Source organism: Vespa velutina, chromosome 9 (genome assembly GCF_912470025.1).
Source record: "Vespa velutina chromosome 9, iVesVel2.1, whole genome shotgun sequence".
NCBI classification, from domain to species: Eukaryota; Metazoa; Arthropoda; class Insecta; order Hymenoptera; family Vespidae; genus Vespa; species Vespa velutina.
Window position 1 is genome coordinate 8,589,292 of NC_062196.1, and position 16,029 is coordinate 8,605,320.

Below are 16,029 nucleotides of genomic sequence, written 5' to 3' on the forward strand. Positions count from 1 at the left end.
CTTGCGATCTTGATATTTTATACGTGTGTGAGAATCGCGGCGTATTAACAGTTCTACGAAACGTTTGCTTTCATCGTGCACAATCGTGAAGAGGGCCTTTTAAAATAAAAGTGGCGATTCGATTTTTTATAAATTAACGTAAACTGGCTCACGCCACTTTTATTTTTTTCTGACCTTAATAAAGATATAATAAGTGTTAGAGAGCGCTGTTGAAAATGTTGATCGTCGTCGACAACGTAAATACGTCCGTCCAGTTAAATTCGATTTTCCTAACTTACCTCGATTAATAAGGCGTGCAGTAACTTTGGTGCTGATGGCTCGATTGCGTGCTTTTTCACATTGACATGCTATAGCTCAATAAGATTCTATGGATTCTCATGAATGGGCTCAATCAAATTGATAGCATGGTTATTGATTCTGATTTGATTTTTTCTTATGCTCAATCGATGAGAAAGAGAATCCATTGAATGTTTTAAGGCATTATTGCGTCTAAAGCAAAATGGGTAGATGGAACGCATAATTAGATACACGAAACGTGGGTAAAAGAATGCAAATAAGGGAAGGGAGAGAGAGATAGCGAAAAATGTGCATGCGATATCGATTCACCAAAGTCTGTAATGGCTCGAAGATAAATCGCCGATTACAGTGACTTCCGAATCTGAATTGAAGAATAAATTTTATTATAGTTCCTACGTTGAAAGATGTCCAAGTATTTCGATCGTACCTGATTCCACACCTTGTTCCTTATCGAGAATTTCGTTTAGAACTGTACGTTGTCGTTTAACGCGATCTAGAAGAGCCTCGAGTTCTTCGTCGACCTCTTCTTCACCCACTAAAACTCCCTTTTGTAAGTTTTCTTTCGAGATCGTATTTCTTTCTGCTTTATACGATTCTACGGACTCTGCTTTCTCTAATTTCGAATTCTGCCTGATCAATCCGCTATCCTCTTTTTGTGATTGGCTCAAAGTCATGTCGCTAGCTTTTGTGGAAAATGACTCTTCCTCGATTATCGTCTCGTTCAATCTGGACGGTCTGAGAGGCTTGACCTCGTCCAAAACATTTTTCTCGATTGTACGGCCGTCGACATTCTTGAATTCTTCGGAAGAGCCGTTTGTTAATTTAAGATCGTCCGTTAGTTCGGCATATCGGACGTCGTCCATGCTAACATCCCTGGAGATGGCTTTCAAAGTCGATTCGTCGTCCGATACCGAAATTATCGATACGCCACGATTCACTTGCAGTCTCGACCGGCTATTGTCGCTGGTCTCTGAGAATTCCTCGATGAAGACACCATTCTGTGCCTTCTGGGGTCCGTTCTCTTCTTGCACCGTGTAACTGTAAGATCCTATTTCCTCGACCGTCGGTCCTTCCGAGCTTAATTCCTGAAACTCGACCTTCGTTGCGGTCATCTTGCTGATCGTGTGTCTCTCGTCCGGACCTGTGAACGGTCTGTCTTGTCACAATACCTTCTACTACGATTACACCGAAAGAAAGAAAAGCTCTCTAACGAATCTATTGTTTATCGTTCGATTCTATTTCAAACTCCGTGGGTTATTCAAGCGACTAATTAACGATCACTTTAGCTTAGCGTAGAGCTATGCATATTACCTGTCAGCGTTGACTGATGAGTCGTCGTTGATGCTACGGTGATGGTAACTTTGTCAGCTTCGTCTCGTACTACCTCAACCTTCTCTCTCTTCAACGCGAACCGACCTGAATTTATTACATATTTTTCGCTACAGACTAGTCTTTAATCTATTGATCAAAACCAGCCGGTTCTTTGATAATTCAATAGAATTTATACTTATACGGTCATTTATATTACAGACACGTTATCTTCGAAGCTGCCACTGCCGACTGTTCAGATGTTCACTATGTTAAAATGACTAAATCGTCGACGATCAATGTTAGATGATGTTACGAAACATCGAAATACAAAGACTATCTAACGATGAATCGATAATATTGATTTTTTTCGGCAGAGAAGCAAAATTAGAAGAGTGATGCGAGTTTAGAATCAGAATGAGAAGTGAATCTCTACGATCTTGAAATATTACCTTCCGGGCCTGATTCTTCAGCTTGCTGTTTCTCCATTTCTATTTCCTCTATCTCAATCTTCTTTGACTTCGTTTCTTCCTCGATCGTTTCGGTGCTTCCTTCCGTTTTAGCTATGAAAGTTCACATACACATTGGACAAATCCGTACAATAGGAGGATTTAGGATATAAAAGTGTGATAGACACGTATAACGAATGAAACAAGAACACAAAGATTCTCAATACGTCATAACAGCTTTGGAAATGTATGTGTGCAAAATGTGTGTATGTGGCCGTGTGTGTGTATGTGTAGATACACATACGAAACATGACTAGGCATGATCAAAAACGAAAAGAAGTTGTCAGTACCACTCAACAAGAAGGGAAAAAAATAACGAGGAGTGTTTGGAAAAAAAAAAGATAGAAATGTAAAAAGAAAAAAAAAACATACGTCGTCTGGTTGACGTGACGTAGGGAAAATGAGAAAAAGAAAGAAGATATTTCTCATCTCGTTTAAAGAGATCGAGGAGTCTTTTGTAACGATGATCGTCTATAGATCTTCGAAATTTCACAGCTTCACTGTTAAATACAAATCGAAGAAAAAGTCCCGTAGATACATATTCTTTACTTACACGTTTACTTACTTTACGTTGTCAAAGCATGACGATTTACCGGCAGGATTCTCAAAAGATAAAAAATGTTATACGTGTGCGTGTTCGCGTGCGTGTTTCGAACTTAACCTGTTGCGCTGCTACGCCGATAAAACTATTTTTTTTTTTTTTTCTTTTTTTCAAAACAGGTATACTAATAGTTTGATATATTCGAGATAACTTTTTTAACGCATTATCGTGACGGCCGATTTCTAAAATCGAAAATAAGTTTGAAAGTTCGGGACAGAGCAGCGCTTCAGTATTTTGTAGTATTGTGTGTGTATGTTTTTTTTTTTTTTAAACAGCGCTGAAATAACAAGCTGAAGGATCTTACTGAGAACGATGACTTTGCTCTTGCTAAGGACCATTCCAAGTTCATTTTCTGCCCGAACTTCGTACGCGCCACCATCCGAGCCTTTGACTAAAGTTACCGTCAGATCGTAACTCTCCTTTCTTTGCTGATCCCTAGTGATCTTAATTCTTGCATCAGCCGATACCTCCTGTCCGTCCTTGTACCATTTTATTTCGGGTTCAGGTGTGCCAGATATTTCAACTGTTAATTTTAATGTTTCGCCTTCTTTGATCCTTTGATCGGTCAATTTCTTCAGAAGTTTTGGCCTTGTTTTCACAATAAAGTCGGCATGGCATTTATTCTCGCCATATTCGTTCTCAACTTTGCAAGTGTAACTCCCTGTCATTTCGGCTTTCACGTCCTTCATGACGAGCTTGTAACAATCACCTTCTTCGATGCGAGTGTACTCTTTACGCTTTTCTGTGATTTCTACGTCATCGATGAACCACTGAACGCTTGGTTTTGGATAACCATCGACTTCAACCGCTAATTCGACATTAGCGTCACCTTCGTTGACCGAAACGTCGATCAGTTTCGTTTTGAATCTTGGTACACCGCTTACCTATAATTTTCTTATAATAATATCTTTGATCTACCATTGATATAATTAAGAAGATGGAATGATTTGATCTTAACTCGTAACATACCTGGACTCTGGTTTCATCCAAAATAGTACCATGCGCGTTAATCACCTCGGTCTTATACACTGCAGCATCGGTGCCGACTGTACCGGTAATTTTTAACATATAATTGTTCCCTTCTCGAACGATCTTGATACGCTCATCCTCGACGACAATCTGTTCATCCTTGTACCACTTCACTGTAGCCTCTGGATCTGCGTCTACTTCGATTAGCAGAGTCAAAGTGTCGCCTTCGTCAATTACCGGGATACTACCTAGTCTCTTTCTTATTTTTGGTGGGCTCTTTACGGTAAGATTCCATATCTCTGTGGTTTGATTGATCTCGTTTCGAGCAACGATCGAGTAAGATCCAGCATCTTCTATACGAACACTTTTGATCACGATTTTGTATACATCACTTCCTTCTTTTTCTATTTTGATACGTTCGCTCTCTTGAATCAATTGTCCATCCTTATACCACATTATTTCTGGTGTTGGAGTACCTTCTACCTGAACGGTCATCGTCAAACTATCTTCCACGACTGTTGTAGTGTTCGATTGTTTCTTGATCACTTTTGGAGCGGACTTTACGATAAGCTCGATTTCTGTAGTATCCTCTCCCAGCTCGTTCTTTGCTCTTATCGTATAAACACCAGCGTCTTTTGTCGTTACATGCTTTATTACCAACGATAGAGATTCTTCGTCTTCCCAAAGATATTTTATTCTTCCACCAGCAACGATTTCCTTCCCGTCTTTGGTCCATGTGATATCCGGCTTAGGATAACCCTTCACTTGCAAGTCCAACATTGCAGAACCTCCCACGCTTACTTCTGATTGTTTTGATTCCGATTCGAGTTTAGGTTTCTCTGGATCCCTCAGTAATTGATTAACAGCGCCTTGTACAGTCAACTCTGCGCTACAACTTATATTACCTAAAGTGATTAAATTTAATATGAATGTTAGAGTAACCTTTATAATATAAATATAATGTATTTTGTATAAATCCGAAATTATAGATTACCTGTGCTCGTTTGAGCAACACAAGTATATAAGCCAGCATCTTCAGGCTTCACATGTTGGAACACCAAAGCGAGAGTGTCCTCGTTATCTTTGAAAAGTACTTTGAACCTTTCTTCAGGATCAAAAGGTTGACCATCGCGGAGCCAAGTGAATTGAGGCTCTTCGCCCGGTTCCAAAAGACCTTCCGGTAATCCAGGAAACATCGGTTTATCTTCTGTCACGGTTACCGTAGCCTCGCAAGTTGCTTCACCGTAACGATTCATCGCTGTGCAGCTGTATTTACCAGCGTCGACTTTTTGTACATCCGGTATTACCATTTCGTAAAATCCTTTATCCGCTTTTTCCGTTATTATTGTTACACGTGCGTTTCTCGAATCGATTAGTGCACCATCTTTATAGCTTTAAAAGGGAAAAATAAAAGAATAGTTTTTATGTAATAAAAATTGGTTTGTAGTAGTATTATATAATAAAAATAATAAAATGTACATTATTTTCAACTTACAATTTAAGTTCAGGATTTGGATTTCCTTTCACTTTGATCATGAAACGTAAATAAGTGTTTTCCAATAATTCAGTATCCTTTAGACGTACTAAGAAAATTGGAGAGTTTGCTTCCGCTCGTGCTTTCTTTTCCTCAGGAGTTACTGTAGAACATTTCCATATTTCATTATTAATCAATATCTTTTATAAAAATAATACTGTTTAAATTATAAAGTAAGTTGACCAACTTACGTTCTTGGACAACCAACTGTGCTGTACAAGTTGCTTGGCCATCCCCGTTCATAGCACGGGCAATATAAATTCCGGAATCTGATTCGTGAACATTTTGTATTTGAAGTTTGAAGCTTTTATCGTCAGACGTTTGAATCACACGATCCGCTAATTTATCGTGCAATGGCTTGTTGTCCTTAAGCCATTGTATCTTCGTCGTCTCGTCGGTCGACACCAAGGTACATTCAAACGTAGCGACTTCTCCGGCTAGATAAAAAAAAAAAAAAAAAAAAAGACGTTTTACTAACTAAATAACTCGTAGCAATAATCGATGGAACATTTTTTGATGATGTGATAAGCAAAGTATAGCAATTAGAAGTTTTAACGATATTTTAAGGATCACGATATTTGCAGTCTCGTAATGCTTTTTCTATTTATCTTGTCTTATATAATAAAGATACTAAAGATAGATCGTTTTGTTTGTGATTTTACATTCACTACACTGAAGTGATTTTTATAAGCATAAGATATGTAAAGTACACTAATACGTGTATTTGATGGTTTTAGTAGTTTTATCAGCTTTTACAACACCAAAAAATACGTAATAAAAAATTCTACACATATTTCTAAGAGTACAGGACGACAAAAAAGTAAACTCAAGAATACTTAAAGAAAAATAAAAAAAATGTAATGATTTGTTGCTTACTAATGTAAAAACGTGTACCTATAAAATGCATAAAATTCTACTAATAATGGGATGTAGAAAGAGATAAAGAGACTATTTATAAAGCAATAATGGGTTAAGTCAATGAGTATGCTTATTCTACCAAATAAATATTACGCGAAACGGTACATATAAACTTGAAAAGTAACTCGATAAAGATCGATAATAGTTTAATAGAGTATGATGTAAATGAAGTATATGTTGTGACGTGATAGTAATAGAGCTGTGTAAAGTATAAACTGTAGATTATAAAGTTGTACATCTAGGATAAGCAACGAAGCGATTTCAACCTGCAACAACGTGTGTTCGTGTCTAAAAGCATTTTAAATAGCTGGCTATAAGAAAAAGATAGAGAAAAGTAGAGTGATCACAACGCTGTAATAAAATACGAAAAATAATAGAGTAAAAAATGCATAGAATAGTAGAGCATGATGAGAATAGTAGTCAAATCTCATGTCACTTTACCTATGACGTGTATCAAAGCCTTTTTTGCTCGACTCGCTAGAACAATAAAAATGTATCTTGTGACACGTTGTCGAATACGAAACGATAATGTTGTTTCATGTTATCTAATTCATACCACTTGTACTTGTACCTCTCGTTCGTATAAAAATCTATAACTAGAAAATTGTGTGATACACATCGTGTGAGATTCTTGTCTTTTCTTTCACGAATAAATATGTACATGATATATCCGATTATTCGTTTAATTCGAACGACTGGCACAATAAACACGAGCAAAATTACTTACGTTCAACGTTACATCCTGCGATCGTTTTGAGGAAGATAGGTTTTCCAGTTTCAGTTGTACCTAATGAAATTTTCGCTTTACTATCAGCAGCAGATTCTAAACCTCCACTGGTGGCTGTTTTGTACGAGCTCGAGGTTTCATTGATTTTCTCGCTACCAAGAACGGACGAGGAGATCATTGCGGCACTAGTCGATGAGGATGATTCGACGTACGAAGTGGCACCAGTACGACTACTTGATACCGATGAATACTCTATTGATGATATACAATAATAACTACTTTATATACGTGTTAACAATTGTAATTATTAATTTTCGTTGATTTTCGTTCTTACCCTCTACGACCTTTGTCGAGGCGCTGAAGCGACTCGAGGAATATCGACGAGACATGTTTCCTTCTACAGCTTTGGTTGCAGTTATTGGATTCGGTGGTTCTGGATTTGATGGATTGTCCTTCTGAGGACTAGGATTCGATGGATTGTCCTTCTGGGGACTAAGATCCGATGGATTGCCTTTTTGTGGATCAGGATTCGATGGATTGTCCTTCTGGGGATCGGGATTCGATGGATTGTCCTTCTGGGGATCGGGATTCGATGGATTGTCCTTCTGGGGATCAGGATTCGATGGATTGCCTTTTCGTGGATCAGGATTCGATGGATTGTCCTTTTGTGGACTGGGATTCGATGGATTTCCTTTTTCTTGATCTGGATTAGAAGGATTAGATTTTTGGGGATCTGGATTTGACGGATTTGTCGTTTGAAGTGGTCCTGGATTTTCTTTTGTTGCTTCTGGCTTTGGTGGCCCTAAATTCCCTTTTACTGCTTCTGATTTTGGTGCTCCTGGATTGTCTTTGATTGCTTCTGGCTTTGGCGGTTCAGGATTCCCTTTTATTGTTTCTGCTTTTGAAGAATCCTGAATTTGAATATCCTCTTTTCCCTCTGGTACTTCTTCTAATTGTAAATCGTCTGCTGCGTGTTCCGCTAAAGCGACTAGATCGCTGGCATATTGCCGAATTTCTTTCAACCAATACGCTTTCACCGGATCCTTGTGTGCTATTAAAGTGATGGGATAGCCAGGAAGACTTGGATTGTGTAATTCAAAAGAACGTAAATTATCCGGATGATCCTTCAATTCTACCTCCGGCAACTAAAATTATACATTATTTTGTATATAAAAATACATATACAAAATTAAAAGTAAATAAGCTAATTGCATTACATACTCGAATAATATCCTTTAGGACGAAAACTGATCTGTCCTCTGAAATTCGTCTGACCTTACAGACGAGAATTCGAGCTTTGAAGAGAAATAGGTACCTTTCTTTACTTTTTCCGTCTTTGTCAATAACTGTATACCACTCCTATGAATATAATAAAAATTAATCCTATCGAAATTAACTTGTAAAATGTAATAATTATCAAATGAAGATGTACTGACGTGTGTTAGCAATCTACCAAGTTTATGTATATTGCCTTTGTATCCTTCGATATTACTAATAAATTTATTATCGGTTGCTCTGTGAGGAATACCTAGCATCAACTCCAAAGCTTTTTGGAGATCGTCACAGTTTTCACCTAGTCGTGTCGAATACTTCACCAGTTCCTAGAAATATCAAGTATTCGTTAAATAGATACCCTAAAGCAATATTAATTTAAAGGGGATAGGTAAGCTATCGACACGAAAAGTTGTCATTTTCCACTGTTTTTCCAACCTGATCGAGTCGCTAAAGAAAGGATAATCTGCCATGAAGATGACCTGTTTTTAGCTCGCTAAATTCGTACACTTTTCGCCCACTCGTTGTTCACATTACCAAGCATAAAATTTCCAGTCGTATTGCAATGATCTTTCGCAATATTTGTGTTTTGAATATGATAGATGAATGTTGGAAGTTAATAGCGAAGAGTATAAAATAATAAAGTGAAATAAATCGGTATATATATATATATATATATGCACACACACACGAATACGCACACAGTATAGAAATATTAGAATTATATTAGAATTTCTAAAAAACTATAGATACTAATTATTTCACTGTGAGACGCATTTTCAAGGCAACGCAAGAAGTATTCTAGCGCCGTACTATTTTCGTCAGACGCAATAAAATTTAGATGTAAATATATATATAGGATATATATACGATTGGTATTCAGTCATGTTAAATCGTTTGTTACTATTTCAATAAAATACAAGACGTATATTGTGATAAGCGTATCATAGACAATATCTATTTGAAATTGCTCCATGATACATATTTATAATAAATAATCCTTATAGTTTAATGAAATTAATTAAAGATAAAGTATGTTTGCGCACTCGAAACTATGAAAATATACTATTTGACACTTTTGCAAATCAATGAAAATTACCTTGAGTAGAAGCTGGTAGTCGTTTATGCGTTGTATCGGAAGCTTTAAGTGCTCTGATACGCTCTTGTCGTCACCGAGAGTCTGGCTCAGCTCCTACAAAATGCGGTATAAGTTAAAAAAAGATTCAAGCGACTATTGAATTAAAATATTGTCCGACGAACTACTCGTTTGTATAATCGTCATTACTTTTCTCACTAATAAACGAACAATATAAATTATGGTAACACTGAAATATCATATAAAAAAGAACTCGCACACTGATTTCGTAGACTCGAGAAATGTCCTTGATAGGGATTGACCGGCCAAGTTAACGTATTAGATCCAACTGGTCTTGGGAAAAATTCGCAAAAATGTGAAAAATTCTTTATTCTGATCGAATCAACAAGATTATTCGGTGTTCACGTTCTTCACGGTAACTCGACACCGAAGTGACACGAATTCGGTGCGAACACGTGTATTTTTGGACATGATTGGATTGTCCACACATGAGAACTACGCGACTGTATTGACATACGAGGCGCCATTGTCAGATAGGGAACGTGTCTCTGATGTCTTTGCGAGAGAAGAAAATTTCGATCCTATGGATGAAAGGACACACCTTGGAAGTTTGGTCCTAGCCGGTGTTTCGATGTCGTTTCCGTGGTTGCTGGCAAACTGGACCATCGGATAAAACTTCGTTCCTTTCGACAGACAGTCAGTGGTTACCGAGAAAAAGCCCCCACGATAGCTAGTTGGGAGACCAATACGGCCACGGCTATACTTAGACGCCGGATGGATGTACGAACGCTTCGCGGAGTGACCACGCAGAAAAACGACAGGAAGATAGCATGCAAATCGTAGACGTTTTTACTCTTACCCTCTTCTCGCTTGTTCTCGCTTGTTTCTTTCAGTGAGATCATTTCAGTTTCTGTATTTATTCAGTATTTATATACGTGTATATATATATATATATATATATATATATATATATATATATATATATACATATATATAAATTAATAAAAGTTGTAAGATTCGAAAAGAATTTTCCAATGCCTTCTTATATAGATCAGACGTCTTAAGAATCTTTAGAAGAATCGAGAATTCGTAAATCTTTTGATCTAAGAATATTGGAAAGAGTCACTGAAAGAAAATGTGAAATACTATCGAAATAACGCAAGTCTAAAGACTATTGTTTTCTTCGCCTACGCGATTACGTAGCTGGGATAAAGAGAGTTCTTTAAAGTTTAGATCTGATGACTAGTTAGATCTAATGATGTGTTCAATAAACACGAATAGGTATGTTTTTCTCGTGTACTTTGGATAAAGAGAAGTTTCGAAATATGACTCATCGACTCATCAGAATGTTTGTAAAATAACCGTGCGTCTTGATTAATCAATGGTCATTTATATTTCAAGATCAATGACAAAAAGAGTGATAAGCTTTACTTGAAATAGAAATCAGTCTATCTCTGTAGACGATGAAATTTTATAAGCTACCGATCGATAAACTTTCTTTCTTTTCGATCTACGTTCACCATCGGGCAACTATCGTACGTTCGTAAGAGAGACGAAAGATGTTCGGCCTGTTAAGAATAAACTCAGCTATTTCGGGGACTGGACAGACGCCTGCTTGGCCCCCGCCCGTTATATAATTGCAACATTTTCTCCAATCCATACCGACTCGATTATAGAGCGTGGGATGAGCGACGAATATCGCGTCACCTGTTCCTTCCTCTTCTTCTTCTTTTTCTTCTATAGATTTTAAAGATGTTGTTAGAAGGATGGCATCGGTAAAGTATTTTCCTTAATGCTTTGGCAAATTTCAATGTGATGATTACTTCTAACAAAACTCACGTAATCAAGTATCTTTTGTATACAAGAAGCAAAAAAAAAAAAAAACAGACTCGTCATTGTTATTTTTTGATAAATCAAAGAAGTCTGTTTGTTTTTACATTTACATATATTATGTGAGAAACGGCGATAAGTATGAAGACCACTGACAGAGATCATTTGTAACTGTCGAGTTTGAGAATTGAACTCGGCGAGCTTCGATGTCACGGCGCAGATAACGCGTATGGTTTGTGCCAAATAGAAGGAAGTAGAAATCTGTTTTATCGTTTTCACAGAACTAGATTTTGGATCCGTACAGAAACCTGCATTATCATTTTGCTAAAAAAAATTGTACGATTCTTCTTCCACACGATGTCTCATTATTATAATGATGCTTAACGTTATGTTATTAATTTGTTTTTTAATCAACTTAGACTCACCTCAAAATATTCTCGTACTTGATCGTTCATCTGAAGAAATTCCTGAGCAAGCGGTTCGTCCCGGCAATATGCAACATGTTTGTCGAAGTCACGTTCCTTGGATAAATAATAAAAAAATGGTTACAATCTTTTTCTTTGTATCTTCAATAAGATATTATCATAATGATACTCACCAGTCTCAAGAAAGTTTTTCCCAACATGCGTGGCTGATCCGCATAGTACTTAACACCCTCGATCAACACCCTGCCGAACGATCTAAGTAAGGCCGGAATTAATTTTCATGCCACAAAATCACTCCATGCCTACGTGCCTTTAATTTCGCTTCTCGCGAGACGTATACAGCATACTGTTATAAATTTTTTATAAAAAGGGTATAAGGGTGGGTCTGTGCGCGATGCAAGAAATGCCTTACAATTAGTCACGGGGGATGTGGGCTGTGACAATACTCACAAAAGCAAACTGAAATCTTGTTCGTTTTATTCGTATTATTAACACGAAATTTTTGTTAATACCGAGATGTCGTCTTTATATCTCGGACAATTTTTAATTTTTCTTTTCTCTTTCTTTTTGTAAAATACATTGTTTACATAAGACTACGTTTTCAATCATAACATTAGATGTTTCAATCATTTCTTTCAATAATACAAGTTAATAAGAATATCTAGGATCTTTTAAGAAAATTACCTATTATGAATGTTTTAATATTCTTGATCGTTCTCAAACATAGTCTTACGCAAAATCCTTTCGATGTTACTTTATAATTCACACATGTATCTTTTTTAAATAAATAAAAAAAGAATTGAAAAATATACACACGTAAGTCGATGACGAAGCCACACGTGCACAAAACAACATTTCAAACATGGATTTTCATCCTGTATATACATACATACTGTTTTCCTATACTGACAGTGAAAAATGTAAGTTAATGAGTTTACGTGTACGTGTGCTCTATGAATGATCGTGTGTACGTGCGTTTCATTTGATATGTTTATATGATGCTATACGGAATAACGAAATTTCAGTTTGTTTCATGTATGTTCGTCCATGGTGATGGACGTGTTTTAACGAAAAGAATATTTTTGGGGCGAATTCGTGGTTGAATCTGAGAGACGTAATTGATTGTTCTTTTGGCTGATCGATTATTTGTTCAATCGAGGACTTTACGTACGTATTGTGAAAGTCTGCGATTTGCTTCAGGTTCGTGAAGATGATGTCTTTATTATCGCGAACTATACGTGGAACGTCTGGATTGTCGAGTGGTTTCAAGTAACGTTCAACGACCAATTGAATGTCTCTCCCAAATTCCTCTTCCGTTTCGACAAGTTCCTTAACCACTGCCCTATAAATAATATATCATCACGTATTTTTGGCAATTATTAGAATTTTCGGGAAAAATATAATAATAAAGGGACGTACTCTCTTCGATAATGAGAGTCTTCTGGTCGATGATGACCAGCCATGGCGGAACTTTCTTCGCTGAGGGTAGTTTGCATTAGAATGGACATTGGTAGCCATCCTTCTCTTCCATCGGCTGTACGAACGTACACTCTGAAAAAAGAAAAAAAAAAAAAAAAAAAAAAAAAAAAAAAAAAATATATATATATATATATCACGTTTCACACAAATGATATTTATGCATTATTATCACTGAAAATAAAGATACCATCGATATATAAACGTATGTACATGCGTCATTCGATAAATTAAAAAAGGGTCAAAATTTATGGATGTCATGGAAGAAATAAATGTACTCGAAATAAAACCAATCTTATCTGAAATTAAATTAAACGTTCGGCAAATTTTTTCCTTCGGCTGAATGAACGATGATTCCCGACGGTGAGAAAGTGCGACGCGTTAGTCACAAGATAAAAATATAATCCGCCGAATCCCACGCATTCGAGTATCTATCTATACTTTGTAATTTTGATGGAAAGAGAAGCAAGCATTCGCTTGCATCTATTCTCGCTGTCGTTAGATGCAATTCCAAGAAGTTCGATTAAAGACATTACTCAAAATAGTATAAGTTCGAAGAGCTCTACATATTCTTACACAGGTAATACTTGTCGAACAAAACATTCGAAATTCGATAAAGAAAAAAAAAAAAAGAAAAAAAAAAAAAAAGAAAAAGAAAAAAAATGAAAAAAAAAAGGAAAAAAAAACATAAGAAATTGATTTTTCTGATGTAAACACAAACGCTTCTTAATAAACATTCATTTACAATTGTAAAACAATCGGAAGAACTTAATTTCGTCTTGGCAAGTATTTAATTCTCGTTTCTAATCGTCGAAATATAGTTTTCTTTAGAACAGTCATATATTTCCACGTAGATCCGTAGTAAATGGTTCGCAGCTCATTGAACGTCAACGCTGCCAGAATCACAGACGACATTTTAGGTTTGAACCTCACCTTTACCCTAATTTATTTTCAGAACTGGCCGATATTTATCCTTGCGCGGAGTCACTTCTTTTTGGCGAGCTAATATCCCGAACTCCTGCGTCTCAAATATTGTGCAACGAATTTCCTGCGCAATTGACTTCAACCATTAATTTAATTGCTTCTCGCAATTATCTTTTAATAGATAAGGAATGTTCATCGTCTTGGATAATCCTATTATCGGATAGACATATTTTCGTATTAGCTAATATTCATCTAAAGACAAAAAGCGTTCTTCCGATGCAGTATTTTTTATTAATATTTTAACTGCATTTTAACATGAGAGTTTTTTCATAAATTTATAATAAATCCTTTCTCTCTCTCTCTCTCTCTCTCTTCTTTTTTTAATTACGCAAAGATAAATGCGACGAAAGAGCAAGTTTAAAAGTCTGTCAATTTCTTGTATCGTTCGATAATCGCAACTTTACATAATAATCCTTTTCCCGATAAATTTTTATCACAGATAGGAAGATCGATTTTCGCTCGTTTTTGGCGTTACGCCGATTACGAAAAGATACTCCTCAAGATATTATTGGTTTAGACATTTATAAATGGATAGTCTTCATTAACGTCGTTATAAATCAACCTTACTGAATATATCTTTGTGAAAAGGAAGAGGAAGTTTGTATAATTTGACTGTTTTTAAGCAACGCCAATGATCTATTCTCGATCGTCTCTCCTTTTATAGTTATCTTCGTTTATCTTACAATTCAAATCCTTCAGTTGTTGTATCTTGAAAATTATCGAAATTTCATGCAACTTGAAATTTATCGTTCGTATGATGCTGCTATAAGAGTTCATTGACCTGAAATGAAACGTTCGTCGTATGCACCTGTCGTTTCTGTGCATAACAGTTACTATTTTGATCGAGCAACACTCGCGTCGTCCTTTCGAGATTCGATTGGCAATTCATGTAGCGCTTAAATTCACCGTGGATTAGTCGTAAATTTGCCGTGAATTCACTGTCCACGTAGTTGCTTTCGCTTCGATCGTCGTAGATTTCCTTTGTGATTGCACTTTTAGGAACGATCATATAAGCTATCAGATCGATAAATATGAAGATTGCTTTTAACATAATACATATTTTTATTTCTCGCATTACTTTACACAAATTTACTATACTTTCCAGACTTATCCTTCCTTTTGCTTATTCTCCAATTATTCAAGAAGATTCGTAGAAAATTAGGAAGAGTGGATGCATTCATAAAACAAAGAATGATGTAATCGAACAAGAGGCGTCTATTAACAAAACGCAGCTGTCTAGACTAGAATTCAATTCGTCGACAGAATTTTAACGATGACGCGCCCTTGGCTCGTGTAACGGAGAGTTCGATGAACGATACCTCCTGCATTTAACTCTGTCTTGATATTTTTCTTTTTTTTTTTTTTTTAACTCGTCGTTACGTTATTAATTATTCTAAGGGTTTTTTTTTTGTTAGCCTTACCTTTGGAGGCTACTGTCCGAGTTCGACCTTGTAATACTTCGTGCTCGCGGATCAGTATACTTTCGACGAGGTCGAATGGACAGCTTGTGTCTTGCGGCCGAATTGTCCAATATACCGTAGATTTCACCAATTTCCAATTCTGGATCCATTTTCATTTTCCTACAACATCGTCAATCGGTCGGTCATAGAGCCACCTTGGCTCGATTTCGATTTATTATATTTTATTTTTGTTTTTCATTTTGGTTAATTCGTTCTTTTTTTTTTTTTTTTTATGTCGAAGCAAATTTGCACCTTGACGTTTCAGCAGAGGCGATCCAAGCGATTAAGTATGCGGCAATAATTCCACTTGTTACATTTTTCTTTTTTTTTTCATCTTTCATAGCAAATTTTGTTTAGTCGTACACGTTGTTATCGAGTAAAGTGTCGAAATGGATTAAAAAATATCGATCTAGTACAATCACTGGCACTGTTACATCTTTTTGCATGCATATTGAAAGAAAAAAAAAAAATTGACTTACTTTGCATGATCAGCGTATTCGAAAGCTTCCACGATATCACCTATGTTCACCGTAAAGCCATCGGTCTCATTCGTATAATCCTTTACGACGATGTAATTGTCCAATGGTTTCTGGAACAAAAGTATATATTAACTTGTACCGTAA

The 16,029-nt window shown here is 36.3% G+C and overlaps 1 protein-coding gene across 7 annotated transcripts in view; it reads right to left on the minus strand.

Annotated features, from left to right (window-relative positions):
* Positions 1–16,029, minus strand: part of LOC124951884 (obscurin) — a 29,946-nt gene that overhangs the window by 8,921 nt on the left and 4,996 nt on the right. Inside the window, exons 2-21 of one of the 7 annotated variants that reach the window (XM_047500905.1) lie at positions 15,886–15,995; positions 15,368–15,526; positions 12,906–13,037; positions 12,658–12,828; positions 11,660–11,741; positions 11,487–11,582; positions 9,235–9,327; positions 8,300–8,464; positions 8,085–8,222; positions 7,198–8,008; positions 6,864–7,115; positions 6,578–6,613; positions 5,410–5,655; positions 5,180–5,321; positions 4,679–5,076; positions 3,685–4,589; positions 3,020–3,599; positions 2,058–2,168; positions 1,609–1,713; positions 725–1,438 (exon numbers count right to left, since the gene is read on the minus strand). In XM_047500905.1, the coding sequence (XP_047356861.1) occupies positions 725–1,438; positions 1,609–1,713; positions 2,058–2,168; positions 3,020–3,599; positions 3,685–4,589; positions 4,679–5,076; positions 5,180–5,321; positions 5,410–5,655; positions 6,578–6,613; positions 6,864–7,115; positions 7,198–8,008; positions 8,085–8,222; positions 8,300–8,464; positions 9,235–9,327; positions 11,487–11,582; positions 11,660–11,741; positions 12,658–12,828; positions 12,906–13,037; positions 15,368–15,526; positions 15,886–15,995 (5,446 nt within the window). The remainder of the gene's footprint in view (positions 1–724; positions 1,439–1,608; positions 1,714–2,057; positions 2,169–3,019; positions 3,600–3,684; positions 4,590–4,678; positions 5,077–5,179; positions 5,322–5,409; positions 5,656–6,577; positions 6,614–6,863; positions 7,116–7,197; positions 8,009–8,084; positions 8,223–8,299; positions 8,465–9,234; positions 9,328–11,486; positions 11,583–11,659; positions 11,742–12,657; positions 12,829–12,905; positions 13,038–15,367; positions 15,527–15,885; positions 15,996–16,029) is intronic. The other 6 variants (XM_047500906.1, XM_047500907.1, XM_047500909.1 and 3 more) reach the window with 6 other exon arrangements.